Source organism: Convolutriloba macropyga, chromosome 6 (genome assembly GCF_964194025.1).
Source record: "Convolutriloba macropyga chromosome 6, txConMacr16.3, whole genome shotgun sequence".
Taxonomy (NCBI): domain Eukaryota; kingdom Metazoa; phylum Xenacoelomorpha; order Acoela; family Convolutidae; genus Convolutriloba; species Convolutriloba macropyga.
Window position 1 is genome coordinate 5,019,668 of NC_134473.1, and position 20,081 is coordinate 5,039,748.

General features: G+C 33.9%; 3 protein-coding genes across 5 annotated transcripts in view; 2 read left to right on the forward strand and 1 right to left on the reverse strand.

Moving 5' to 3' along the window:
- LOC142340706 (receptor tyrosine-protein kinase erbB-3-like) overlaps positions 1 to 2,519 on the forward strand; it is a 48,007-nt gene extending 45,488 nt beyond the window's left edge. The window contains exon 9 of the mRNA XM_075391403.1: positions 2,154 to 2,519. Coding sequence (XP_075247518.1) covers positions 2,154 to 2,267 — 114 coding nt within the window. The 3' untranslated portion in view covers positions 2,268 to 2,519. The remainder of the gene's footprint in view (positions 1 to 2,153) is intronic.
- LOC142341447 (uncharacterized) overlaps positions 1 to 20,081 on the forward strand; it is a 545,892-nt gene that overhangs the window by 64,308 nt on the left and 461,503 nt on the right. The window lies entirely within an intron of this gene.
- Positions 4,624 to 20,081, reverse strand: part of LOC142340707 (aromatic-L-amino-acid decarboxylase-like) — a 38,167-nt gene continuing 22,709 nt past the window's right edge. For both annotated transcript variants that reach the window (XM_075391406.1, XM_075391405.1), the window contains 3 exons: positions 15,880 to 16,033; positions 13,630 to 13,765; positions 4,624 to 5,025 (listed from right to left, as the gene is read on the reverse strand). In XM_075391406.1, the coding sequence (XP_075247521.1) occupies positions 4,661 to 5,025; positions 13,630 to 13,765; positions 15,880 to 16,033 (655 nt within the window). In that variant the 3' untranslated portion in view covers positions 4,624 to 4,660. The remainder of the gene's footprint in view (positions 5,026 to 13,629; positions 13,766 to 15,879; positions 16,034 to 20,081) is intronic.

Sequence of the window (20,081 nt, forward strand, 5' to 3'; positions counted from 1 at the left end):
GCAAATGATGCTTATGTTACCAAATCTTGAAGGAGCTCTTGCAAGATTATTAATTGCTCTCAAACGAAGTTTGTAGCAATTATATTAGTCCTGTCGGTCTTTTTTCATGCGATTTTTCGCTTGACCGATTATTCGTCTGACGCTTTTGACTTTTTGTCCTCAAAAACGGAATAAACAGGTAGCGCCCAGCGGGCATTGAGTGTTCTTAGAGCCTTTCAGCTCTGTTTCAGCTCAAACTGTTTTGGAGACTTATACTTGTGGTGTGAAAGGCGGTTCTTAGAGGGTTTTATTATAGGTTACTGCATAGTTTCTAGTGGTAGTGGAATGGTTTTAACATTTCAAAATCACAAATTTTAACAATTTTTTGACAAAATTTGCAAATTTTTTCAATTTGTTAGACATTTATTCTTCATTATCCAACTCTTGCCAGACGCAGGGGCACGAAAAGGTCCTTAAGCGTTTTTAAAAAGTTAAAGAAAAAATTTTAATTGCCACGGAGTAGCTTTCAATTTTTTAATATTACAATTCTTATCAATTTTTTAGGTTTCTCCAGCTTCAAGAGCCAAGGACCCGCCTCTAGGGTTTGAAAATAGATTAGTGTATAGATTCTAATTGTAATGGAATGTTTTTCCAGATTTCAGAAAGTCATCTATTGCCATTATTCAGGGTTCTTAGGCTAACAGAAATGTTGTGTTAGAGTTTGATTATTAGTAATTGGAAAAAGTTTTCAACTATTAATAAGTTTTTTCATGAATTAGTTTTCAACTGTTATCACAAACTTGTTAATGCAACTTGCAATTCTTTCCAGTTTTTTGAAATTCTTTGTAACTTTTAGGGTTCTCCAGCCTCAAGAGCCAAGAAACCTCCTCTAGGGTTTGAAAAAAGGTTACTTTATAGTTTTTTAATGTAATGGAATGTTTTTAAAGGTTTTATAATCACGAAAATTTTTTTGCACATTTGTTTTTCATTATCAACGTCTTTCCAGAAACGTCCTTAGGGTTCAATAAAAATTACTGAAAAAATTATAATCTCCAGGGATAGCTTTATAGCTTTCAATTTTCTAATATGACAAATTTTTGTCAATCTTTCTGATAAAACTTGCATTTTCAAGTTTTCTGAAAATTTTTGTCGGTTTTTATTTTTTCGAGCCTCAGAAGCCACATAACCTCATCTAGGGTTTGACTATAGGCATCTGAAGAGCTTCTAGATGTACTGGAATTTTCAAGATTTTAATTTCAGCAATTTAAAAAAAATATTTGCAATTTTTCTGGTTTTTTGAATGTTTTTTTTTTTAAATTTTTTATCATTTTTCCCGGCACCAGGGTCCTAGAGACCTCTTCAAGGCTTGATGATAAGCTGTCGCATAGTGTCTAGAGTTATTGGAATGGTTATCAAAATTTTAATTACTGCAGCTTTAGCACTTTTTTGATAAAATTCATTTTTTTCTGAAATTTTTGAAAAACTTATCATGTTCCAGGTGTATGGATCTTTTTGAGCCAGTAAAACTATGTAAAGCTGGGAATAGGGGTATACTGGCTAGTCTCTTGGGACAATGAAATGGTTTTGAAGACCTTAATTTTTTGAAATTTAGCAAGACTTTGTTAAAATTTGCTTTTTCTCGAAATTTTTGCTTAATTTTGTTCTTTTCTGAGTTTAACGATCATTAGTGGCCAACAAAGCTTTTCAAGTCTTGCAGATGGGTTACTTGATATAACTTCAGGAAAAAAAATCTTTCGGAACTTTTTCATTGCGAAATATGGAAGCTTTTATTTTTAGTTTTGCAAGTTTTTAAAACATCAGTTTTTTATTTGTTTTATTTACTAACAAAGCTAGAATACTAAAAGTTGCAGAGTCCAATCAAGCCAAAGATAGGTTCACTAAACCGTGGCTAGCTACTGACAAAGCCAACCGCTTACCAGTCGTTTGAGAGCAATTCGCCCGACGTTAGTCGGTTATGTTCTGTTATTTCAAAAGATTTTTTGCAAGATAGCCGTCGGTAAAAGACTAGGTTTTCAGCGAGAATTGCATTCCAAAATTACAGCCCGTGAATAAACAATTTGTTCACAATACACTGCCTTCATTTGTTTATTTTTTGGATACAACTTGTTTTATAAATAATGTTCGCCTTTTAAAGGGACCTCTATATCCTTTAGCTGTGCATTGCCTGTGACGTCACGTGTGATGGGCGTTCTAATGGATGGGTTCCTTCAGAATGCCAGCACAGATGTAAACTCGGAAAGACTGGAGATGAATCTGAGCCAGAGTAAAAGCGATATAATCTCGAAACAGGACGCAGACAGAACTGGAAACCCGACCCTGAGTCTCTACCCCCTTGTTTCCACACAAATAATTGTTAAATCATAGATCTAGATATTGCTATTCATTATTTCTAGTTCAATTAACAATGAGTATTCATAATAACCATGATTTTTTTAACCAAGCAATTTGCCGCTACCCGGGTCAAGGTTTGGTCAAAATATAATGTAAGATTAGCGGTGAATAGCGGTGAAAAAAACTTTTTTCACCACAAAGCGCCCGCATCTTTAAGCGTTGAATGCGGTGAACTTTTGCGGTTTTTAGTAGTGAAAAAAACTTTTCACCGCATTCACCGGATTTCTTCCAAAAAAGAAACTGCCGTACAGTGGTTTGCACCTCTCACCTCCTGAATGTCAACATTTTCTTATTCCACTGCGCTATCTGTCACTTACTTCGATGATATTTCCTATGAATTTAAGATAAGCGTTGAAATTAGCGGTGAATATTTGTAAGAATTGCAATTTTAGCGGTGAATTTTTTTCACCGCATTCTGCTGGTAGCGCCAAGAACTTTTTTCACCGCATTCTGCTGGTAGCGGTGAAAAAATTTCTTCCATCGCTCAAGCGGTGAAAAAAAAATCTTTCATCGCTTAAAAGTTTTTTTTTTTCACCGCATTCATCGCATTGATCGCAAATTTTACACTTTTACTCAAATTTACAGTAAATCTTACATCTTTTAGCGATTTTTAGTGGTGACACCTCTACCCGGGTATAAACGGTTGATTACTCTTTCAAAACAAATAAATTAGTGTCATCTTTGTGATAACGCTCATTTATTACCCCCAGCCTCAAATTTTAATATCTGTTCCTCAATATCTATCAGTATTTATTTGATATATATACACACTCTGCATCTTATTTAATGTCACTAATTTGTATTTATCAAGACGTATCATTTAAAATTGTGCATTTGATCTCTTTTTCCTGTGAAACTAATGCAACAATAATTACAAGTAATATATCACATTTTTGCTATTGAAAGAAGGTGCAGTTGATCATACAAATATTTATAGGGGAGAGATTATATTTTTATAGGATTCGACTATGCTGTCTCGCAAAATATGATTGACTTTTATGTTTTTGCCCGTGATTTTTTTTAGTCGGTTAGTTTTCTCAATAATGAAAAATTCCGCTAACTTTGAACGGAGATTTAAATTGAGCCAATTTGTTTATTTCAGTTGATTGTATCCAAAAATTATTTATGTTTTTCTCTACAATTTCAGGCGTAAAAGGAGTTTTTCTGGCGTCTCAAGCTGAAAAGATTACTATGATACCAAAGCGACCTGTGTCATTACGTTAACTAAATAAAAGACCTCTGTAACAAAATGAAGACTAAAAACGGTATATATCGAAAGCCACTATGTTTCGCCAAAGTTTTCTATAGATTTATAAAAGTTTTTATTAGTAGATGCGACAACAGCTGATTTTTTTCTATGATATAAAGATCGTAGAGGTTAATGCATAAAATTTTTAGCTTGCACTGGACTTAGGTAATTTGCAAATTTCGTTTTTTATACCACAATTTTAGTATGCAAAGAATTTGTCCGCACTTTGCGTGATGCCCTCGACTTTGGTTGGAACAAAATCAACTGTGCTCGGCTTTGGATAGGCAATAAAAGATGTACTGAAATTTGGCTGGACAACAAAACGTCTGGATTTTGGTTGGAGAAAAAACAGTGTTCCGAAATTTGGCTGGACAATAAAACGCAAAACAATTTTTAAAACGATTTATAAATTTGAAAAAAATGAACAACGCCACATTTTTATCATGTCCAATGGGAAGAGGACCACTACAACTAAACTACTTAGTATCCTTCAACCAACTATTCTGAAAATATAGTCCAGCAAGTTATTAAGTCTTTTGGCAAATAAGTTTTCTAAGTTGGACTGCTCTGGTGCAATGATATTTAGTCTTGCACCATTGCTGCTTCTGTATGTACAGAAGCTGAAAAAAACTAAGAAAATTGAATTTGCTAAAAACAGCAGACTTATGAAAAGACTTTTGTTCGACCCACTTTAACTATGAAAAGGCCTGTTTGACCCAAAATGCCCATGAAAAGACCTTTAATCGACCCATGAAACGAATCCACCTGCACTTATGAAAAAATTAGCCTCGACATTAACTAAGGTCCTGTACCGTGTAATTTACTTCAATGTTTACTCTTCTACCGGGAACTACCGGTTCAAAAATTGGTATAAAGATTTTCTTTCTTCAAAGACTTTCAAGATTTATTTCAATGTTTACTATCCGATTATAAGCAGCGTAATAATGTCTTAATGCTATATTTTAACAGCATCATCTGCTCATTTCATTAAAAATTTATGAAATCTTGTTAGAAATAGATTTACAACTTCTGTAAATGTCGCAACATCAGGTTCAAAACATCATCCAGATCTTTTTGCGTGGTTTGTGTGCTACAAATTGCCAGTCGCAGAAAGTACGTATCATCTATTTCGGCAGGAATCAGATGAATTTCTCGTCCCTCGTTCAAACTTTTCAGCAGAGCCCGATTTTGATCATTGCTCCCCTTAGCACGAAAGCAAACGAGGCCCATAGATCGAGGTCGGAACAGTTCAAAGTGTTCGCTTTTTGTGATCAGATCGGCAAAGTATTCGGCTAAGTCCATAGTGCCTCGAATCCACTTCTGAAGTCCAGTCACACCGAAAGATCGCAGCACAAACCAGAGTTTCAGTGACCGGAATCGCCGACCTGAGCATTTGAACAATGAGAAAAAATTTAATTTTAATCAACAAATTTATTAAAGTTGGAAGAAATCAATTCTTATCAGACCCTCTGCAATCAAGCCACCCGCATTGAGGTGTCACTGCTAAAAATGACTAAAAGAAGAAAAAAACACTCAATGAGTAAGATTTGAAATTTGATGAAAAAGGCAAGAATAGCGGTCAATGCGGTAAATACGCTGAAAAAAATAGCGGTAAAATATCACAAAATATTACTGCTGATCATACGAAATCTGATCACTGAAAATATTGTCCGAAAATAATGCGAGAATTGCGCTGAATGAAATGAAAGCTAGGAACCGCTGCCCTTCAGCGCCTACATTAAAAATCACACGCTTACACTTTACCCTTACTGGAGTGAATCTGATTTGAGAAAAAAGAAGATAAATGAAAGTAAGTGACAGGTAGCTCAGCTGTAGAAATATTTACCGCTAGAAAGGACTAGAAAGGAAAAACTCGTGGCATATACTCAAGTCAGAACTGCCGAACGAAGTCACTGAAAAATTTTTAAAGGTCCTTTCACTTCTATTGAGCACTTTTTGGCCGCTATTTGGTGCAACTTTTGATTTTTCCGAGCTCCCGCTGATTTCTAATGGCATATCGGCACATTCAGATTATAAATGAAACAATCTGAAAAAATTGACACTTCTTGACTTCATGACAAACTACTTTACATTTATGAAGTGAGTGATAAGTCAAACACCGACTGTTCAGTCATATGGAAAACATATAGTCTCATATCATCATCCGAAAAAATGAAAAGTTCAGAGCCCAAGAGAATACAGTGAAACATTCCGATATATATTACTTCATGAGTTCCTGTCACAATTATTAATGATCTCAGCCTCTTGCTTCGAAGTCGGTCTTGACCTTCACATTTATGTTCTAAAAACACGCGTTTTTAGCAGAAGCCTATGAAAAGAACATCGATTTGAACAATATCTTCAACTAGATTACATCATCATTGCATTTTACTGCATTTAATTGTTTTTTCTTTCTTCCTTTTTATTTGTGGTTGTGGTGCAGATGGAAGCAACATATTCAAACTGCGATGAGGGTACCGTGAGTAGCAGTTTCGAGAAGAGGAGCGAATTAACCAACCGAACAACAAAAACAAAAAATTGCTAAACTGCCAAAAAATCAAAAAAAAACATTAAGGATTGCCTGCGTTCTCAGGAACGGTTTTCCAGGAACGATTGTGCGCTTATTTCTAATCCCCCATTTGAAAAAAAGAATATTGTAGACGTCACCCGAGAAACTCTGAAATTTTTTCAAAACTTACTTGGAATGAAAATAGATAACGATCGGATAAGAGTTTGCCAACTATTACCCAGTAACAATGCCAAAAAAACTTACACTGTTATCTGTAAGTTCATATTCTATCAGGACAAAATTGATGTGTACAAGAAACGCAGGAGTCAAAGAAACAAAAAAACATTTTTATGAACAAGCTAAATATAGACATGTAGGAGTCGCTGCCTGAATGTGAACAAGAAATACGTAGCGAAGCACACAAGCGAGACATAATTACGAGCACCAACAGTTGTGTTTTCTTAGTTTTGTTTCATGATGAAAACAATAAAACTAGGTTTTTCAAAGTCCAAGAAGTTGGGGAGTTGGACAACTTAGATGCTGTCAAAAAGACAAGCGAATGACCGCAACAACGTCGAAAAACAATTGCCACAAACACGCCACAGTTTCGGTTGAGAGTAGAGGAACATATACCAAACTAACACACTAACTCAACGTTTTTGTTTTGATTGACTTTAATGAGCTTTCGATTTTTTTCTGTTCAAAAACAAATTGGTTTCTCACGGGAAGATAAATACAGTTGGTAGGAACAAAGCACAAAATGAATAAAACAGCTGTATATTGACAAAAAACTATATTTTAGTGTTCTATGAACCTACCAGTGATCTCCGCTGGTGCCTTTCAACCTAGTTGCGATCTACGCAACCAGCAAAGGTTAGAAGAAAAGGAGTTGAAGCCTATTAAAAGTCCGCGATCTCCGTGGAGCTTTTAAAGCAATTGAGAAAACTCTAAAACCTATCCGATAATTGCTGTTGTTTTCAAAACTTTGTTTCCAATTTATTCTCTGGCAAATTCCTCAAGTTCTATTTTATGTCTTATTTTGTTTTGTTTTTGTTTTGTTTTTTTTTAACAATCATGCGCTGTTAGGATGAGATGCTGATAAAAATCAGTAAGATCTAATGCTAAAAACACAAGCAAAAGAACATATGGAGGTTTTCGAAAACAAGGACAGTACAGGTAAAACGGCAAAAGAGTGGATACTTCTTCAAAACATTCGCTCTTTAACAAAAAACTTTGTTCAACTCAAAATTTTTAGTAGTCAAACTGATGTTGAGCCAGTGGCAATCTGCCTCACTGAAACTTGGTTGAAAAATAGCTGTGAAAGCGATTAATTTTCTCTACAGAACTACCCCGAGATAGAAAAATCCAATAGAAAAAGGAGGAACTGGTATGGGTATTTTTGTACAAAAAAAGCAACAAAGAAAAAAATTGCATCAGTTGACACAAACAGTCTGCAAGATATTGGTTTGGAGATGAAACTTTGCGATAAAACATACTTAGTGACTCAAACATACATTACGACCAATGCTACAAAAGCAGAAACCTTTGGAAAACTTTCTTCCTACATTGATCAAATAATTATAACACCCAGTACTCAACAAATCGTGTGTGGGGACCTGAAAGTTAATGTTTTGAAGTTATCGGCGAAATCGACACTAACAATTAATCAGATGGAAATGAATGCCTTGGCTCTTGTAGACCCTCAAACTGCAACAAGCGAAACAATTAAGACAAAAATTTGTATTGAAGTTTTGTTTTACAAATTTCAAATCAAAAGTTTTATTGAGAAAGCAAAACCAGCGACCATTACACTGTGGGACTAGAGATTTTAAAAGGACCGAAAAGTTCTGAAAATGTTCAAATATTGAGAAGAAACTGGGATAAAATAGACGATGATCATCTGGTTGGTGAGCTCAACTGTTTTCTCCAGCAAAATTTTGAGTAAGTGAGTGGCCAATTATTAGCAAGTGATACTAACCGGTGTGCAGAGATCGTAACATGAGAAACTGATGGAGACACTCAATACTTTTTAACACTAAAGCCATCAAAAGGCGCCAAGAAAGACTGAATTGACGAAGAAGTGAAATATTGCTCAGCTAAAAAAAACCAACTCTGGAAGCATTACTTAACAACAACACCTCAAAGTGATCAAGAAGTGTACGAAAAGCAATCCAAAATGTTGAGAAAAAAATAAGAGGAAAAATGTTAGAATTTTATGAAAAGCAAATAGTGACCGAAGCTGGAAACAGGAACAGGAAAATTTTGCATATTGTTAGCGATGCAATCAACATCAATGAAGATGAAAAAATAGCAGAAAAGAACGCTGTTGAAGATCTTGATAAATTCAATATTTTTTTTGCTACAATAGGGACTAACTTAGCAAAACTTTTTCCTTCACAAAACTGACACAGAGAGCAAAACAAATAAATTCTTTGTTTTTCAAGACAATTGATAAAAAAGAAGTTACCGCCGCTATTGCTAAAACTAAGAAAAAATACAGCACAGATTGCTATAGTTTGAACTACGTCATTATCTAAGCTGTATCTGCAAGTGTTTCACCGGTTCTGTAGTAAGTCTTTTAAAATAGCATCCATAACACCACTCCATAAAAAAGGAGACAAGAGCAAACCAGAGAATAACAGACCCATCTCATTGATACCTATCATTGGCAAAACACTTGAACTCCTAATTTTCGATAGAATGAAAAAGTATATAGACAAATTCAAGATCCTAAAAGCTGATCATTTTGGGTTCAGATCAAACCACAGCACTACCGACGCAATTGTTTCATTGTTAGAGGATATTAGAGTGAATGAACATAGTAAAGCAAATGAAATCAAGGTTACTTTTCTGGACTTGAAAAAAGCATTTGATACTGTCGACCATCGCCTTCTCCTTGAAAAATTTTCAGATTACGGATTTAGTTTCATATCTGCACGATAGCAAACAGGTGGCAAAAGTGATTGGAAAAAAAATCAAAATCTGCAGAAGTACCGCAGAGTTCCATCCTTGGACCGCTAATGGTCATTCTTTACATATATGACATTTCATGTAAAAAAGAAAACAGTACAAAATATTCTTTTGCTGACAATACCGCTATAAAAACCACTAAAACTCCAAAAACAATAGATAGCAAGAATCAATTGGCTTTGAACAAAGTTACACACTGGCTAGAGCAAAATAAGCTTACACTAAATATCAAACAAACAAAGACAATGTCTTTCAGACAAAAGAAAGCCAGTGAAGACGGCTTTTCATTTTACGCGGAAAAAACAAAAGTGTAAAGAGCTTCAAGTATTTAGGCATCACTCTAGATCACCGCTTAAGTTTTGCCGAACATAGCAATATTATCCCGAATGTACTGAATCAGTTCACTGCTATGTTATATCGTCTGAGAAAATTCTTAAAAGTACCGAATATGATAGGAGCCGACAAGACATATGTACAGCACTCAAAGAGTACGGAGTGTTAGCTTATAGTTTGACGACAAAAAGTACTCTACAGCCTACTGATAACAAAGAAAACAGATTGCTGAGAATATTCTTTTTTAAGAAAAAATTTGAGTCAACTTCAAAATTACTCGAAGAGAACTAAATCTACAGCACACAAGAGCTTCAGATTTACGAACTGCTAAAGTTGCTGATAAAATAAATACGAAAAAAATGCAATGTCGAACAACTGCAAAAAGTAATTGAAGAAAAAGAGCTGAATAAAATTGATGGGATGAGAAAAACGAAAAAACAACTTAATGTTGGTTATCCTAAACTAAGTAACTGCTCAATTACAGTAAGGTTGAGAAAACTATGCAACTGCTTGCTAGGGTTGGATCCTATTGTTTCAAAAGCCTAAGAAAAATGAAAGAAAAACAGGCTAGATTTTTTTGTTACCAATTTCCCTAAAAACTGTGTTATTGGTTCTTTAGACATAAAAAACATTATTTCGGCTGATTGGAGCCATTTAACTCCAAGAATTGTGTTTTAGTTTTATTTGAAACTTTTTTAAACACATAGTAAGTCCTTTTCCCTGCATTAACCCAACAAACTGTTTTGTTTCTCTTCCTCACAAAGGCGCCTGAAAACGATCCATACGGGTCAATGATGTCCTTTCGGAGCGCATGTGACATTTGGAAATAAATAAATTATGTAAATGCCCTTTTGTATTATGCGTAATCTGTAAACATTTATTATTTTTATAATAAGAAATTCAATGTGTGATCTGATTGGTCAAATTTTTGATAATTAAGATGATATATTTAAGTAACTTCAAGATTTCTTGGAGTAATTTCAACGCATATTTAGGTTCAAATTCAGGTATTGCATCTAAAATGTTTGCCAATTTTAGGAAGCGTGTATTAACTTAAACTAAAATTGTTCCATCTTTGCGTATATTTTGTTCTTACTATTTAGTATATCGTATTTTTTATAATTCAGAATTATATTCTGCTCCTTTGGTTTAGCTACTACTAAAAAATGTGAAAAGTTAGAAGTCTTTTCGCGTTGGTAACTAGTCATCTTACAGAATCTCGGTTTTTGATTAAAATGTGAATGTTGCTAAACTTATATTTTTTTTCGAAAAAAAAATTTACATCAGCAAGTCTGCAAGTTGTAATTTTCAAAAACTATTCTAATTTGATTTAATTTTTTTCTATAACCGATTCCTTGGCTCAAGAGTACTCCCAAAAAATTATTTCTAAAAATTGATTTCACCTTGACAACAGTTGACGTTTTTTTTAGTTCGTTTTTCCCGCATTCTTGAAGGCTCAAACTAAATATTTAGCGAGGTGGAGAACTGAAAAAGATGGATTTAGGTTTTGTTCGACGCAGTATGGCCTGCTTTGTGACAATATACCTTTCATTTTAAATAAAAAAGTTCGAATCCCCCATCTGGAACAGAAAATGTTACAGTCACAGCCATGTGGGTTTCATTAATCTAGATCTTAATCTAAGTCAATCTAGATAGTGACTACAAAGGTTTCACCATTCTAAACTCTATTTGTATCTTAAAACGGACATAATTTAATGTAAAATACTCTTCAAAATAAACTTATTAACCCGTGAGGCGTGTGTAGTTTAAATCAAAATTTGTTTCTGTTCTAATTTGTTTGAAGACAATTGATAAAAGAGAAGCTGATTAACCTCTTTTAAAACAGCTTACGATCAGAAATTGAATGATTGAAGAACCCTCCGAACAAGGAAGAAATATGATCAGACGTTAGCGCGTTCAAAATAGTTAATTTGATCTTGTTAATTCTTTTCGGTGCCTTTTTGTCTCGTTTAAAAGTGAATTCTCGTTTTTGACTGGTTCCTATTAATTGACTGGTTTTCACCTCGTTCATCGTCTCGAGTCAAATATGCCTTGAATCAAAATTTTTGTTTTTTAGCCTGAAGGATCTGATCATATGACATATCGGTCTGCAATGTCCAGATCACAACCTATTTTAAAAAAGGGTCTTCATCTTTGTCTTCATCAATTTTCATCAAAAAGATAGAACAGGGACCAATTATGAATTAAATGCAATCTTTTCATTAGTTATTGGATTTATGTTAATGAATATCTTATGTGAACGTGTATCGTATGGTAAAGCATATTTTTATGAATTGAAAAAAAAAACGTTATAAGCGTAGTGTAATTTTTAGACATGATGTAGATTGAGCCCTGGATGGAACCTATATGGCTATTGCTGTAATAATTTGTGCTCCAACGTCGGGGTATTCAAACTCTTGAAGTAAATATGAGCATTTTCACTAAACAAACAATATTGTAGCCCTCTTGGCATTGAACAAAGTTGTAATAATTTTTTTAAAGATGTTGAACATGTAATTTGGTTTGCATCTCTAAGCATGTCAGAAAAACATATGTCGACTTTCATCAAATTAATATCAACTTTTAAAACTATCATTCGTGGTTACCGAACAAAGTGTCATGATCAATTTAAAATACCGGATCTGATTCGGTTCCAATTTGAATGGTTAACTTTCAAGAACTTGCAAGTTTATTGCGAATTCGTACAAGGTGATGCATCGCTTTGCAAGTTTTTCTTCCAAAACCTGCGAAGTTTTTCTTCCAAGTCCTTAAAAGTTAACTATTTGTCTTAAAAGTTCTTACAAGTTAACGCTTCCACTTACAAGTTCCTAAAAGTAACCATTTGGCCTACAAGATTCTTGAAAGTTATCCATTCTACCTACAGTGTTCTTACAAGTTAAATATGTGATTCAAAAAATATGTTCCTATATCAGTAGTTCTTCCTTCTTATATTGTAGCAAAATGAATTAAGACTTCGAAAGGAATGAATTTAAACAGATGTTTAATAGACAAAATAAGGAAACTGGAACAATGTGAGCTAAAATCCTAAAATAAAAAATCGCATAAAAAATGAAGTGTAAATAAATTGTTTTGAGAAAACTGCTGACATATGATGATGAAAATTCAATCAAAGTATTACAGTAGATACTAAGTCAGAATGTGTGTTAAAAGAGTATAAAGGATCAATTTAAAAAGGCAATCGAGAAAAAGCTTATTGAGATATATTCTTTATTGAATGAATAGCAAAAGAAACTCTTGAAATGACAAAATTGAATTGTAACTGTTTCGTCAAATTGAGTCCCATTGCATTATGTTATCCAAAGTGAGCAACTCTTTCCCACGCGCTTTCTGCGGTATATGACAGAATGTTAAAATGAATTAACCAAAAAGAATAGAGCACGTCCGGAACGAACTCGGAAGAAAATTACAGGTCAGCCGTTCGATTTGCAAGTTCTTAAAAGTTAGCCATTCGACTTGCAATTTCTTATAAGTTAACCAACTTTTACACGAAACTTGCAAATTCGTACAAGTCAGCCCTCTTTTGCAAGAAACTTGCAAGCTCTTATAAGTTAACCATTCGGTCTCGACCCGGGTCATGATATAGACGGCATCCTTGATGGAACCTCTATCACTGTAATTAAATTGTGTTCGGACGACGGGGTATTCAAAATATTATAACAATTATGAGTACTTTTTCATTAGATAAACAATATTGAACTCTTCATTGCGTTAAGCAAACTTGCAACCATTTTTAAAGATCCTGGCCCTGCTATTTGTTTTCCACCTGCAAGCATGCCGGAAAAAGAGAACAGATTTCGACTTTCATCAAATTAAAATCAACCTTCAAAAATATCATTCGTGATTACTTTTGATCAGTTGTTAAACAAAGTGTCATGATCAAATTCAAATACAGGATCTAAAACTGTGGCGAAGAAGAGCAATCATCCTATACCACCAATCTTTCTTGTTGAATTTTTATCAATTTTTTTTCTGCTCTTGATGGATAAAATGTTTGGCGTGACTTACTATCACATTGAAGTGTTTATTTTTTTTTTCCGAGAATCGGTTTATTTGTCCCCAATTTTTCTGTCATACGTTGAAACTCAACAGCAATGATGACTGGCTCAGAAAAAAGCCGATTTTCATTTTTGTAACTAAAATGGTGGATTGTTTTTACCTAGGGGAATCTGCCAGTGACGGAAGTCGACAATCTCATCCTGTTTGCTGTGTTGCAAATAGATGGGATCCAAATGAAGCACAGTGTCCAATTTCTGCCTGTCTTTAATCCACAAAGCCGAACAGTCAAATTGGACCTGAAATCACACGGAATTTTTCTCTGTTCCTGCTCACTTTCTTTAACAAAATTTTTGTTTTCATTACCGTGTGTGAACAAAATAAAACTTTTCGCACAGATAAAGGCTTTGTGGACCCTAATGGGCTGTGACACTGCAATACATGCTCTTAAAAAATGTAAGTAGCATTGTAGTAATACAAACTGTGTATGAACATTATCTAAGGCGAGGTTTAAAATCAAAAGGCGAGAATTTGATAATCTCCACTCAACTGTTTAGTTTTTCCCTAATTTATTCTTAACCCCGAAAACCAAAATTTCCCAAGTTGGGGCGGTGGAAATGTGAACACGATGTTGGAGACGTAAACTAGCATTAATCTGACAATCCGGATGAAAAATTGGCAAACAGAAGGAACAGCCAAAACTGCCTCAAATTGACCTGACAAAGCGTTTTTTGTTTCAGCTGTTCAAATTTGTGCGACTATGATCCGAGAGGGCGACGAATCGGAAATCTGCGACTTTAATCAGACCGTGTTCTTCCGACCAGAAATGACCATGATGAGAATCTCAAACAAGAAATTGACATGATCCAAAAATGTGCGCATATATGCAAAACACTGCAATTTAAGGCATGCATGACCCAATGGAAGAGACCGTAGATGAGCGCGCAACTTGGATTTGAGAGCTCAAAAACAGTACCACTAAGATCAAAAATTTTATTCAAAACTGTAAAACTAAGATCAGAAAAAGTTTCATTACAAGCTAATATTTTTTTTGGTCTTACAATAATTTAACTTTTTCATGACATATCTTCCACAAAATTAACGGAGAAATTAACTGAAGAAGTTGCTTTATAAACTCTCGGAAAAAAGTGATGAAAGTTCAAACAGAGATAAATATCTCCCTAAGCACAAAATTGAGATTTATCTATCACAAACTTGACAATTTGTAGTGTTTTTTTGCTTCAATATGCAGATTATGCTGACAAGATTATGCTGAAAAAATTTTAGGAAAATTACCTCATTGTTCGAATTTGTTGGTTTGTGATTCGATGCAGCGGTACTATGAAGCAAAGTTGACTAGACTATAAAAAATATTCGCGTTTTTGTGAAATAATATTTAATTTTTTGTTTCTCAGCGTATTTCTTACCAATATTCAGTATTTAATAGTTCGCTTTAGCCAATTTTTGGAATTCCATAGACGACAATTATTGAGTTTCAGTAAATTAAAATTGAGTTTAAACGAGTTTCCAGTGCATCTCAACAGACATAAACTTGACAAAAAATCATTTTTTGAGATATACCCAACAACCACCCCCCCCACCTATCTCTTGCGAAATATCTACGCTTAAAAACGTAAAGTTATTTAAGAGTGGCAGTGAAAGCGTTGAAATTATGTAAGATCTACGTTATTTTCAACGCAAATTTTCTTTATGTTTCAGTCACAAATCAAGGCATCATTATGTAAGATCTACGCTTAAAAATGCGAAATTATGTAAAAATGGCGGTGAATGCGTTGATTTTATTTAAGATTCAACGCTCAATTCAACGCTAAATTTTGTAAGATCTACGCTAAAATCAACGCAAAATTTTGCAAGATCGACGCTATTGTCAGTGGAACGTTATGTAAGATCTACGCCAAATTCGACGCAAAGTTATATAAAATCCACGCTTAAAAACTCAAAAATATGCAAGATTGGCGATGAGTGCGTTGAGTTTCTGTAAGATCTACGTTACTTTCCACGCATAATTATATAAGATCTACGTTGAACAGCAAATTATGTAAAATCTACGATTAAAAACGCAAAATTATATAAGAGTAGCGGTGATTGGGTTGAATTTATGCAAGATATACGCTTGAGCGTAAATATTACATAAATTCAATGCATTCACATTCAATCTTTTATAATTTTGCGTTGACATTTCGGCCGGGGCCGTTCAGACCACAGATTACATGTATAGGAGGGTTAATTGTCAATCATAATTCGAACACCTCACCCGGGTTTCTTTCGTTTAAAACCGACAATTTTAGATTTTTTTCGTTCAGAAATGGCATAAACCACCATTTTTTTTAAAAAAAACCATAACTTTCAAATCAATTATTTTCATTAGTAGTTTAAGCATTTTAAGCCATACCTGAAGCCATTTGTGAGGGTTGAAGTTGAATGATTGCACCAGTTCGATGCCAGCCAACAAATGTCTGGTCTCTGGACAAATGAAGGCAGAACCAGCATAGGCAGCATCCACGTGCAACCACAGACCCCATTTCTCACACACCTCACCCAGTTCCCTATGCACATGAAAAAGCATTACGTACAAGTATGGGGAAGGTGTTGTTCGTATTATGGTCTCATGCAAAACTGTTCAAAAGCCGATCGGATTTTTTAGTGTGAATTGAAGAGAGAAAATGTCTGAATTTTCATCTGTATCATAGCAAATTCCAATTCCGTAGTGAATTTTTCTCTAAATCAGCGAGTTTCAGAGAACATTGATTCTGAATTTTTTGCTGTTTCATAGAGGTTTCAGAGTCATTACAGAAAACTTTTGTAATGTTAGCCTATCTCAAAAGTTAGCCTAATGAAGCTACAAACAGATATAAGACAATGGGAAACATCCGAAAATTTAAAAATGTTTACCATTCGCCATAACGCTAGACAAAACAAGAGAACAAATCAGATTATTATAAAAAAGAAAACAAAAACGAAGTGGAGTAACAAATCTTTAATATTGAAAAGCGTTCAAAAATGGAACAGATTGCCCTCTTCAATAAGAACTTTTAACAGTAAAACTTGCTTTAAAAATGTTTTAACCAAGTTTTTGCTCGATCAACACAAGAAAGTACCCGTTAATAGACAAATAGGAGCCTTCAAATTCTATTTTTACCTATGAAAACGAACAGCCACAATTTGAAGATTATTATATCAATAACAATGCTGATTAACTTATTCAACATTTTAGTGCATGTAGATATCTAAGCTTAGGGTTATAGTCTGAGTATTTACTTGTTTCAAAAAAAAGAAGTAAAATTCATTTTTTTTACATTCACGAGTTAACAGATAGGGCAATTTTATAAATTGCTCAAAAGAAGTAGATAACGCATAGCAGAACCCAAATTTCGCGGACGACTGAGCTGAGGAAGCAACTGAGCAAAAAGAGAACTAGCCAAAATTTTAGTTCCAACGCTCCAAAAAGGAGCAGGTTCAAGAAACAATAGATTAGCTGAAACTTGATCTGGTACTAGTGTTTGCCATTTTTGGTTTGAAATTTAGCGATATTTGTAAAATCTTCAAGATAACCTATTCTTACCGGCGCGTAGATAAATTTAGGGAAGAATAGTTGGTATTTCCAAAAAAGGGAACATGAAATGACTACGTTAGATAAATTTAGTAATAATGATGCTCGTAACATTTGCACTTGCATGCAAGAATTTTATTTTAAGTCAAGGAGTTCTTCGATTTGGCTCTGAATTTAGGCTGGGTAGTCAGAAAAGTTACTATTGTGTTTGACTGGGCATACTAGGAAAAAGACAAACGCGATAACGATTGATCCACTACTGGTTTTACAAGACACTATCGAAGCATACTGAATCAATTCTGAAGTCCTCTGCGTGATAATCCCATGCAGTCTTACATGCAGTCATCCCCAATCAAAAAAAAGGAGCGGCTAATGTTTTTGTTTTTGGCAAAAGAAGAAAAATTAAATCTCAGCCCTCAAAAAAAAATTATATCCGAAATACTTGCTGAGAAGCAAAAATATTTGTTCTTTCTTCGACACTACAGTTTATTGCTGAACTGTTACTGTTTATGTGCTTGGCAATACAAAAGTTGCCCAGTCAAAAGTTGCGTAATATCTGAAAATTGATTTTCTCCGACAAACAAAGAAATTAAACTAGTTAACAATAGTTAGTAAGTATAAGCGCTCGTTGGAAGCGGTCTTTTCGTCTACTAGAATACGCTTTGCAACCCTGTCAATGATAAATCTCGTAGAAAATTTCTCTATAAACTTTACAAAGTATGGATTATAAAAACTCTTTGTAAAATCGTCAAAACTTTATTATTTTGCATGATTACCTGCACAACTTCTGCTTTCAAAAGCATTCAGGGTTTTTAAGTGACTCGTATTTTGCATTTCTTCAACTTCTAAATTGATAGTCTTGGAAAACTGAGAAAATTGAGAATTGGAATAGAAGAGGAAATAAAAGTGATGGACTGAGCAACAAAGCATAGATGAACGCAAAGAAGAAGAATTGTTTTTTCTTTCCGAACCGTTACCAAAAATTTTGCAACTGCTCTGTCAGAACCTGAATTTTGATGTGCCCAGTTGCTAGCTAAGTTGCCTAGTCTAAAAATTGCTCAATGTCTGAAAATTGATTTTCTCCGAAAAAAAAACAAATAAATTAAACTATTTAACTATAATTAATAATTATAAGCGCTCATTGAAAGCGGTCTTTTCATTAAGTGGAATACGCCTTGCAACTTTGTTACTGAAAACTTTCGCAGAAAACATCTCTATAAACTTTCCACAAAGTAAGGATTATAAAGACTCTTTGTGAAAGTGTCAAAACTTTATTCTTTTGCTTAATCACATACACAACTCCTGCTTTCAAAAACATTCAGGGTTTTATAGTGACTCGTATTTTCAAATATTTCTACTTCTAAATTGATAGTCTTGGAAAAATGAGGAAAATGAGAATTGGAATAAAAGAGGAAATCAAAGTGAAGCACTGAGCAAAAAGAAAACTAGCGCAAATTTTAGTTACGCCGCTCCCAAAAAAAAAAGAACCTCGGGAAAAAAAGATTGGTTGAAATTCTTACCAGCACATAGATGAATATAGAGAAGAAGAATTGTTATTTCCTAGAAATTAAAAATGAAAAGACTACGTTATAGAAAATTCTAGTAACGTTTTTAATTGTAAAATTTGCACTTGCATGCAAAATTTGTTTTTTTATTGAGGAGTTCCTTGATTTTGCTTTACATTTAGACGCGGTAGTTTGAAATGTGGCTTTGGTGTTTGACTAGGCATACTAGAGATAAAACAAGCGCGATAATAATTGATCCACTACTGGTTTTAAAAGACACTGTGAAAAGGTACTGATCCGGTTCTTAAGTGCTCTGCGTGATAATCCCATGCAGTCTTACATGCAGTCATCCTCAATCAAAGAAAAGGAGCGGCTAATCTTTTTGTTTTGTGCAAAAGAAGAAAAATTAGATCTCAGCCCTCAATAAAAAGTTATATCCAAAATACTTGCTGAGAAGCAAAAAAATTTGTTCTTTCTTCGACACAACAGTTTATTGCTGAACTATTACTGTTTATGTGTTTGGCGATACAAAAGTTGCCTAGTCAAAAATTGCGTAATATCTGAAAATTGATTTTCTCCGACAAACAAAGAAATTAAACTAGTTAACTATAATTAGTAAGTATAAGCGCTCGTTGAAAGCGGTATTTTCTTCTACTAGAATACGCTTTGCAACCCTGTCAAAGATAAATCTCGTAGAAAATTTCTCTATAAACTTTACAATGTATGGATTATAAAAACTTTTTGTAAAATTGTCAAAACTTTATTATTTTGCATGATTACCTGCACAACTTCTGCTTTCAAAAGCATTCAGGGTTTTTAATGAATCGTATTTTGAATTTCTTCAACTTCTAAATTGATAGTATTGTAAAAAAGAGAAAAATGAGAATTGGAATAGAAGAGGAAATAAAAATGAAGGACTGAGCAAAAAGAGAATTAGCGCAAATTTTAGTTCCACCGAACCCAAAAAGAGAAATTCGGTAAAAACAGATAGGTTGAAATTCTTACCAAAGCATAGATGAACGTAAAGAAACAGAATTGTTTTTTCTTTCCGAACCTTCGCCAAAAACATTTTCAACTGCGCTGTCAGAACCTGAATATTGATGTGCCCAGTTGCTAGCTAAGTTGACTAGTCTAAAAATTGCTCAATGTTTGAAAATTGATTTTCTCCGAAAAAAAAAACAAATAAATTAAACTATTTAACTATAATTAATAATTATAAGCGCTCAATGAAAGCGGTCTTTTCATTAAGTGGAATACGCTTTGCAACCTTGTCACTGAAAACTTTCGCAGAAAACATCTCTATAAAATTTCCACAAAGTAAGGATTATAAAGACTCTGTGACAGTGTCAAAACTTTATTCTTTTGCATAATCAAATACACAACTCGTGCTTTCAAAAACATTGAAGGGTTTTATAGTGACTCGTATTTTCAAATATTTCTATTTCTAAATTGATAGTCTTGGAAAGGTGAGGAAAATGAGAATTGGAATAAAAGAGGAAATCAAGGTGAAGCACTGAGCAAAAAGAGAACTAGCGCAAA